We start from the raw sequence: 8,883 nt of genomic DNA on the forward strand, positions 1-8,883 counted from the left end.
CCAATTTCATGCAAATCACCAAAAAAACAAGGTTTGATTTACCAATAGATGAACATAGAATACCCTAATGCAAAATAAACTTCAAATGAAAATCAAAATAAACAAACAAACACATTAAACGCTTCAAAACCGTATGTTTTTTTCAGTGTGACCTCCTAATCAACACCAGACAATATTGGATAATCCCAATAGCTTGGAATGGAAGAAAGAATGGAGCTAAGCCCTAGTTTAGTCCCCAACGACGACGCTAAATATGTTGGACTCAAGAGCTTACCTTAGCCTTACCGAAGCATGTATCATCAGATTTTGCCTTAGAAGCACAAATACAACTTCCCATGTGGCTGCACTAACTCGTCCATCGTGCCCTCACTCTGTTCATACCGAGATACTCCTTGCCAAAGGAGTGAAGAAAAAAGTACCAACCAAACCTTGCTTGCAACCATGTAAACCTAAAACAAACCTCACGTGCAACTAAGCTAAATACAATAGTTAGAGCAAGCTTGAAACACACATGGTCTCGACAAAGAAGTTAGGTTAAGCCTCAGCCTATGTCAGGTGGGTGGTAAGCTAGCGAACTGCTCTACAGTCTTAACCGCGCATGTGCATATGATGTGTCATGCGCATATGATGTTTAGGGTTGATGGTTGAGATCTCAAGATAAAACACAGAGGCAGAGGTTGAGGGAACCCTAGCAAAGCACATTCTAGGAAGATGAACAAGCTCAAACCTTCACAGTGAAGCACCAACACCAGCTCCAAATTTCCATTATCTCTATAGCTTCCAGCAGCTCCAAGCACTTGACCAACAGATTACCAACACACTGATCATTATTCAGCTCTGATTGGAGAGCTAAAACGCTCCTGTTCTCTTGTACTCAACTGTACAGCAGGACATGAGGAGAAAAACATGAACTCTTTTCTATAAAAAGGCAATTCTTGCAAGAAAGCATGAAAGCTAATAATGTATTACGTTACAAGAAAGGTGAAAAGTCTCTGGATCTACAACCACTGTTGACTCTCCTGCTACCCTGACGAAAGGGAACCATCACTACCCAAGTGATAGCAGTCCTTTCAAGTTCTCCTTCTACTTTAGATACGGTGAACAGGGTGTGATAATATTTAAAAATGACTGAAAAACACCAATCTTAAAGCACTAAAAGCCTCGAAATGTTTCCAGGCTTCAAGGCTTGTCACTATACAGACCCACTACATAGATCGACTGTCAGTGATAGCAGTCCTTTCACCTTCTCCTTCTTCTGTGAACAGGGTGAAATAATATTTAAATATGACTAAAAAACACCAATCTTCAAGCACTAAAAGCCTTGAAATGTTCCCAGGCTTCAAGGCTTGTCACTATACACCCACTATATAGATCGACTGTCAGTGCAAATGGCCCCTTGAGACTTAACACCTAATTATATAGCCCTAGCTATGTACACTGCGCAATTCTGCATTCCCATCTACAGAGCACAGCTACACAAGATAGAAGACTTATCTCACTGGGCCACTGTTGGCGGCAGACAACAAACTTCGAGCCCACAATTAAACCAGTTTAGAATTCCAATCTGTTAGTATGTATTTGTCCAGTTCAATTGTCCCTGCTGCGCTTGCTGATGGGCACCAATTTGGCCAGCGCCTCCTACGACACCACCTCCTGGCTGTGACTGCTGAAGCAGTTGATGAATGGTTGGGGGCATACTGGACTGAGATGGATGATAAAGATTAGTGTATGCAGCGGCAGTGGCTGGGACTGCATGCGTTGGCTGTGTCTGGGCATATCCTGTAAGCTGGCCTTGGCCTAGCAAGGTATAGAACGAATTATTCTGCATTCCCATCACATCGCGGGACAGTGGAGTCTGGACCCAAACTGTAGAACCTTCTCCTTCCTAGATGACCAACCAATATCCTTAAGTTACAACTTTATGTCACAAATCAATGCTTCCTTTAAAACTCACAACCATTACAGCCCAGCACAAGAAAAAATTGGGAACAGCCATTTTGGTACCTGCTGGCTTGGTATGTAGATGTTATTTTCTTTGAATGGTGTCCTACTCACATCGTCATAGGCAGGAGCCGCAGGTGTGGTAACAGCACTGACTGTTGCAAACCCAGCCGGAGACAAGAAATTTCCATAACCTGCAGCCAATGCTGCATGAGGTGTGCTACTTGCAGCTGTTCCAGGTTTGTACTGAGGTAAAGCATACTTCATAGCACCAGTACCCATTGGAACATACGGACTAGAACCCACAGAAGCATAGCTGTTAGCAGAATGAGCTTGGGGATATCCTGTACTCATAGCAAAACTATGCTGGTAGGGAGAGGGAATGTATCCATAGTTAGGAACATACTGGAGTCCAACAATGTTGGCACCAAGTGGAGCCAGTGGTATACCAGCATGCTGTGCAGGATATGCATGGACTGATATGGGCTGCTGAGGCATTGTATGACCTGTCTGTGGTACTGTATGACTTGTCTGTTGTAATGTATGACCTGTTTGTGGAATACCCACCGCCTGTGTTGTAGGACCAGTTGCAGGGATAGCGTCAGAGTGTCCAACCTGGCATACACAACACATCAAATTTGGAATTCTCAATGCCTCGTACCATGCTGTATCCAAAAAACCACTACCTCTTGTGATGAAGAAATGCCTTGGCCTGTCGGTAAGGTAGCTCCTGGGTTGAGCTTAGCTGCAGCATTTGTTGATATGAAATGGCTGTAGCGTGCAGCCTCAACCTCTGCCATGGGTGGCAATAATGGTGTGTAGTAGTTTGTTCCAAGATCCAAAAGTGGTGACTGCATCCAAAAAATCTCTAAACATTCAGAATCTCAGACAAAGAAAACCGTACCATTCCAAACCATCATGATTTCACCATACAGATGACTTACCACAAAACGAGGCAAGTGAGATAGGTTTTGTTGCTGAGACTCTGCCACCTCGTGATTGTACCGGATACCCATAAGCTGAGGCATAATTTCAAAACGGGTATAATTAGGTACACCGGACAAGTAGGTATCCTGTAAGTTTTGTTGAGAAACGGGTGCAGTCTTCAACCCCTCTGGCCGTGACACAACAGGCGAGATCACATTAGCAGGCAAGCTTACTGGCATATTGTTGCTGCCCACAAAGGACTCCATCAATGAAGTTGTAGGCTGACTGGTGTGATTCTGTTCAAGAGATGGAGGTGCAGAAGTCATCAAGCTGGACATGCAGAAATAAAGACCCTTTTTAGCAACATTCTAGCATAAATACTATATACACTCTTAACACATCATCAAACCAAACAATGATCGACCTGGAAGCATTGAAATGCTCAGTTGGAGGCTCCGGGCCTGGTAAGTCATCTTCAATGTGTGTTGAAGTCCTGTTATCCTTGTCACTTGCAAAGTTGGTGGAAACCCGTGTCGAGAGATCATCTCTGAAGCTTCCAAAACTCAAATGAGTCTGTTCTGCCTCAGGAATCTGGAGATGATTTGGGATAATTACAGGTTGATCATCCTGCATGCTAAGCTGTTGGAATTTGGATGAGGGATCTGATGATATCCCTGTGCTAGCTTCAGGTGATGCAGGTCGAGACAATCTTGTAATGGCCACAGATGCTTGAGGTGTTACAGCCTTCATAGGCGACTCCCACTTCCATTCTGGACCAGACCCTGCAGGATAATGAACAAAAAATAGGGCATTCTGCATTCCTTTCAAGAAGAACCTCACATTTGAAATGGGTCACTTGAAGTTGGGGTGTACCTTCTTGACTCACCACAGGCTGCTGGGGAGCCTGACAAATGGGCCTATCATTATACTGATCTCCGATCAGCATAGTTCTTGGTTCAGAAGGTGGCAAGGATAAAATGGCTGGTGTATCAAACGAACCGCCAGCCTCCATGCTCTGAAGCTTGCTAAAACCTCGCCCCTCAGAAAACTCCTTAATGGAGGTAGAAGTGGCATCAGTTTCTGACGTTCTCTTATCAGCCTCAACAGACAACCAAGAGAGGTTGTCGGTGCTTGGCTGGACATTCTGGTATGGGGTCTCTAAAGACTCTGGAATTGAGCTAGAGAATGCAGGTGCCTTTGTGACATCTTGTTGGGCGGCCACAAAACCTATTGTGGATGGCTCAAGGGCAGGATGTAGAATAGGATCAGTTGATGATGCATAGACAGCAGGAGGTAGACTCGAGCTGGATGAAGTAAGCTGTTGCACTGAAGAGGTTTTTGAACTCGATAATGAGGCAGCAGTACCGTACTTCTGAAGATTGCTCGATTTGATAACATCGGACATTGTGGCATGGCCAGAACCAACACTCAAGCCCCCACCATGAGACACTTGAGGCATGTATGTGTATGAAGCAGTCCCATTTGAGACGACTACTGGATCAGAGATAACTGCTCCTGCGGTATTGCTCACGCTGCAGGGCAAAAGAACATGTGTTTAATTCAACAGAACTTATGCCAGGAAAACCCTTGATCTATCATTAGAAAAGCAACTAATCTTGCTTCACCTTGTGCCCTTAGAAGAAGCCTTGATTTGGGCCTGCGGAAGTGTAGGCAAAGCCGGAGTAATTATACCTGGTGCCTTCGCATTTTGGGACATGCCATTATCCCTTCCCCTAAATAATTGTACTCTGCGACCGCCACCACTGAACTCTACATTACAAATTGGAAGTTACAAGCCTTCAAATGACAAGAGTGTTAGTCACTCTGCAGAAAGGACATGAGCATCATGTCTAGAGTTTACCAGGGTTATATCGTGAAGTGTAATTTCCCCAACCATTGCTACGATCAGGAACCTTTGGCACCAAAGGACTGGCCCCAGAAACCCTTGGCTTTATTTCACCACTCTCCTTGTTCGCATTCTGAGAATTAAAAACATATCAACATTTCCTGCTAGCAGAATTTAAAAAATCCTACCTCCAAAAAACAGGTCTGAATCACACAAGCACATGTCTACTCCATCTTGTCTTGTGAGCTGAACACATCCCCCCCCCCCCCTCCCCAACTCCCCCAAACCCCTTTCTCCCTGCCTTGTCTTGGTTGAGAGATTATTGTGTTTCACAACCAATTACAACTCTGGCCGACTCCAGAAGCGAGCTGGGACATCCACCTGAAGGCCAATTTCCAGCATCTTTCCAGCCTATAACCACCGTGCTGTTTTCACCAATAGACTTAGGTTCATCAGCTAGTGTTTGCAAAGACCGAAGGACTCCTCCGCACAGTGCATCTCTTCCTAATTTCCCACACTTTCTCTTCCACCAACGAGAGCTTCCGTAGCTTGAATATACAGTGCTTCCCCTGTGGACTTCGTGGGCTGCCTTCATCCTCTTCAGCCATGTGTCTGTACTAATATATGCCACATTCTTTTTGTATGAAGCAAACAAAGTCAATATGCTTACAAATTGTCTTATTCCAAGTAAGATTGTGTTGGTGTCATGAGCCTTTTGATGGGACCCTACTACTTGAATTCCCAAACACAACAGCATTTCTACGGGTTGAATCACTCACCGCAGTCTTCCACTGAAAATTGGAGGCACCTGGTCACATGACTTGATTGGCTACAAACCGAGGAGGGGAATTACAATTGGAAAGAATCTAAAAACCCAAAGCAAGGCTGAATGACCCTAGCATTGATTCATGACTAGCAAGTATCTAGAATATCCACAAACCCCTCCATGTATTGGTTCATGACTGGCTGCAGTGTCTACACCCCGAGCCAATGAGTCATGACTGGTGAGTTATTGGTGTCTATGGTCCCCCGAGACAATGGGTCATGACTGGTGAAGAAGTATCTGAAACTGCCTCATTGTCATGGCTGGCAAGTATCTAAAACAGCCCCATTTTAAGTATCTAAAACTGCCATGAATAAGGTGTATGAATGATCAGAATGCACCTTGCCAAGATGGCTTACCTCTTTCCTCTTGTCTCTCTTCCGCTTAACTTCATGAAATATATCTGCAGTTGAAAAGGGGGAAAAAAAACTCAAAGAAATGGATTCGGGGGATATTAACACGCAATCAAGGTTACTGATGAGGATGATGACGATGATGCGGAAAAGAGAAAAAGCAGAGGGGTAGTACCTTGATTAAGAAGGCGTTGGACGGTCTCGTTGGGATCCATGTCGCATTCTTTCAGCATGGCATAGATCTCATCGTCGCTGTTCTTGACGATTTCCTTGAGGTCCTGCACCACTCTCAGGGCGTTGGCAGGGATGCCCCCGGCTGCTCCTGCTCGGCTGCCTGCGATCATGGTGGACGTCTGGCTTAACACAGGAAAGAAGAACTATGGCTTGGCTTGTTATCGCATTTTGAGTGTGTGTGTGTGTCTCTCTCTCTCTCTCTCTGGTGTGTAGGTTAGTAACACTGTGTAGTATCTCAACACCTGGATACAAAGTCGCTTTACACCAGAAACCAGAAAAGGTCCAACAGGACTGATGCTCTACGTGCTCCCCACGGTCCACTCCTCCCGCCAAGTAGTCTTTTTTTTTTGTCTTTTTTTTTTTTTTTGGTTTTTGGAGTCACCCGAGGGTTGGCGAACCCTCCTCGTGAAAGGCGAAAGCCATCGGCTTAGCCACCCGGCTATTGTCCTCACCCTCTTCTTCTTCTTCTTTGAGTCATGCTTGCCCCTCAAACTAGACCCTTGTTTGTGCTCACTTAATTAGATATTCTCTGCAATGTTTGCACAAAACCTACAAATTATATACAATGGACCCGCCATATGTTTACTTTAACTTGTAAACTTTATCTTTTTTTTTTAAATAAGGCATTTCAGTTAAATGTTAGGTCAAATTTTGGTGCTTTCTAAGAAAATACCTATAGATTTTGGAGAATTGCAAGGGTTATAGTTTGTTGAGAAAAATATTTTCCTTGAGCAATGCTTCTTTGTTTAATTGTCACAAGGTGCCTTCAACTTCAAACCTCGTAGCTTTTAGCAAGACTTGACTTTTTCTTTAGTCGAAGTTGAGAGGACTTTTGTATTCGTGATAATTTATGATGACCTCCCCTATGACAAAAAGTTAGTGTGGTAGGCCTCAATTCTTACCTATTAATTAAAAGTTATATCATTATGTTTTTTTATATGTGAGAGGGGGAAATGAAATTAGATACCATTTAGGTGTAATGCAAACCCAATATGTCCTCTATAGGGGGTGAACACTTTCACGCTTTGACATTAATTTCTAGGAGATTCCCACTTGGGTGCATCTATACTAAACTACTACATTTATGATGAATGCCATTTTAGGCTGAACTTCAATTGCAACAATGCTCAATATCTACCCTTATCTTTGATTACAAATAGAAATGCATTCAAGGTAGATGATATCCTACTTAACAAGGACACTCTACATACACATGCTCTCTTATCTTATTGCCATATTGTAGCATCTCTTCCACTATAGGATGTGCATCACGCATCAATATGTGCATTATGTCCTCCTTGACACTATTGGTCAATGCATTCATTGCCTAATTACACTACTTACAAGTACAAGAATAAAGAGCACCCTCCTCCGCTTATGATGCTAGCATAAGCAACAACACATACAAATGCACTAACCATGCTTACAAATGATATGCCATCTATAGTTTATGTATTCTCATATTCCCACAAGATTCTTTAAACAGTACGTAGATTTTTCGTGATCCTTTTCATTTAAGGAATATGGGTTTGGTTAACAGTTTTTTTTTCATTGATGTATCTCTCACCATGCCTTTGATGTAAGCTTGATGCTTGCTCTTAAGTTATAAGCCTTAAGTCCTTCCTAAAGGCTCACTAGAACATACATAGTAAAACAAGTTTCCCCCCAAAAAATTTAAACATAAATTATTTCACCAATAAAAAACCCAATGCCAATAAATGATCATTTCATACTATCTACTAAAAGGCAATAAAAAGAAGGTTAGCTATATTAGGTGCTCCATTGTCTTTGAATTTTTTCATCAAAATGTTAGTCAATTTTTGATACACCCATGATAGTAGGGTATACCATGGAACGTGCATATGTCAAATAAATATGAAGCTTTGCATGTAGAATACTTTTATTAAGCATCATTACAAGAGAAAAAAGTGCATAGATATGATTATATTTGGCTAGGCTTTAAGCCACAAGTTTTATTTCAAACAAATGCAATCAACAAACAACAATTACATTTAAGTTTTGCAAAAGAGAAGAAACAAATAAAAAGAAGTAATAAGAAAGGAATGTGGATTAGTAGAAAAAAAAAAGTGGAGTAGAAAGGAAAGTGGAATGGTAGGGGGGAAAAAGGGAATGAGGGAATAGAGCACAAAAAACTAAATGAAAAAAGAATGTAGAAATAGTTTAGCTTAGAAAACTTGTTTGAACCCCTTATTCTATCCTTTTTTAATGGTGGCAATGCTCAAAGCTTTGGTAATAGCTTGGCCATTAATTATGACTAAGCTTAGGTAGATATTCAAATTCTAAAAGCTAATAGCTTGTGTTTTAGTGCTAGGATAGATATTTATAAAGCTTAAGGAAATAAGAAAAAATTTTATGGAGGCCTTACAACTCCTCAAAATTATCATGGTTAGTAGGTTAGTAAAGTTTCGGCACCATTATAGGGGGGAGGCAACATGAATGCCATTTCAATAAAGCACAACCAAGGAGGCTTTATGAGTCCTTAAAATTAGCATGGTTGGTAGGATAACAAAGTTCTTGCATATCATTTAGGAGGAAGGCAACATGAACATCATTTCAATAAAGCGTAAACAAAAGGAAAAAAAATTCCCTTAAGGCAAAAAGAAATAAAAGATAGAAAAATGATAGAATTAAAAGATTTGAAAGAGGGTCTTGAGATTCAAAAAATCCAAGAATACAAGAGTTCTTTATAGGAAAGAGAAAAGTGGTTTATATATAAATATTTTTATATGAAAGGGAAA

The 8,883-nt window shown here is 41.8% G+C and overlaps 1 protein-coding gene across 3 annotated transcripts; it reads right to left on the reverse strand.

Annotated features, from left to right (window-relative positions):
- Positions 1-935: 935 nt before the first annotated feature.
- Positions 936-6,354, reverse strand: LOC147613202 (uncharacterized). Of its 3 annotated transcripts, XM_086782464.1 has the most exons (11): positions 6,066-6,352; positions 5,897-5,940; positions 4,730-4,847; positions 4,494-4,638; positions 3,742-4,400; positions 3,293-3,650; positions 3,102-3,198; positions 2,886-2,960; positions 2,628-2,792; positions 2,005-2,556; positions 936-1,885 (listed from the first exon to the last, which is right to left on the reverse strand). In XM_086782464.1, the coding sequence occupies exons 1-11, from the start codon at positions 6,232-6,234 to the stop codon at positions 1,568-1,570; spliced, it is 2,700 nt and encodes an 899-aa protein (XP_086638590.1). In that variant the 5' UTR covers positions 6,235-6,352; the 3' UTR covers positions 936-1,567. The 3 variants fall into 3 exon arrangements, with proteins under 3 accessions (XP_086638590.1, XP_086638589.1, XP_086638591.1); XM_086782463.1 differs by having other exon boundaries at positions 2,886-3,198; positions 6,066-6,354; XM_086782465.1 differs by lacking the exons at positions 4,730-4,847; positions 5,897-5,940; positions 6,066-6,352 and having other exon boundaries at positions 2,886-3,198; positions 4,561-4,699.
- Positions 6,355-8,883: the final 2,529 nt, after the last annotated feature.

This window comes from Cibotium barometz, chromosome 44 (genome assembly GCF_041138505.1).
Source record: "Cibotium barometz isolate CiBa-2024 chromosome 44, ASM4113850v1, whole genome shotgun sequence".
Taxonomy (NCBI): Eukaryota; Viridiplantae; Streptophyta; class Polypodiopsida; order Cyatheales; family Cibotiaceae; genus Cibotium; species Cibotium barometz.

Excerpts from the sequence above, each read along its gene's own strand:
- LOC147613202 (XM_086782463.1), bottom strand. The coding sequence starts at position 6,234 with ATGATCGCAGGCAGCCGAGCAGGAGCAGCCGGGGGCATCCCTGCCAAC. Across the intron at positions 3,199-3,292 it reads GAGCATTTCAATGCTTCCAG|CTTGATGACTTCTGCACCTC; the intron begins GTCGATCATTGT and ends CTGCATGTCCAG. Across the intron at positions 1,886-2,004 it reads TCTACATACCAAGCCAGCAG|GAAGGAGAAGGTTCTACAGT; the intron begins GTACCAAAATGG and ends TTGGTCATCTAG.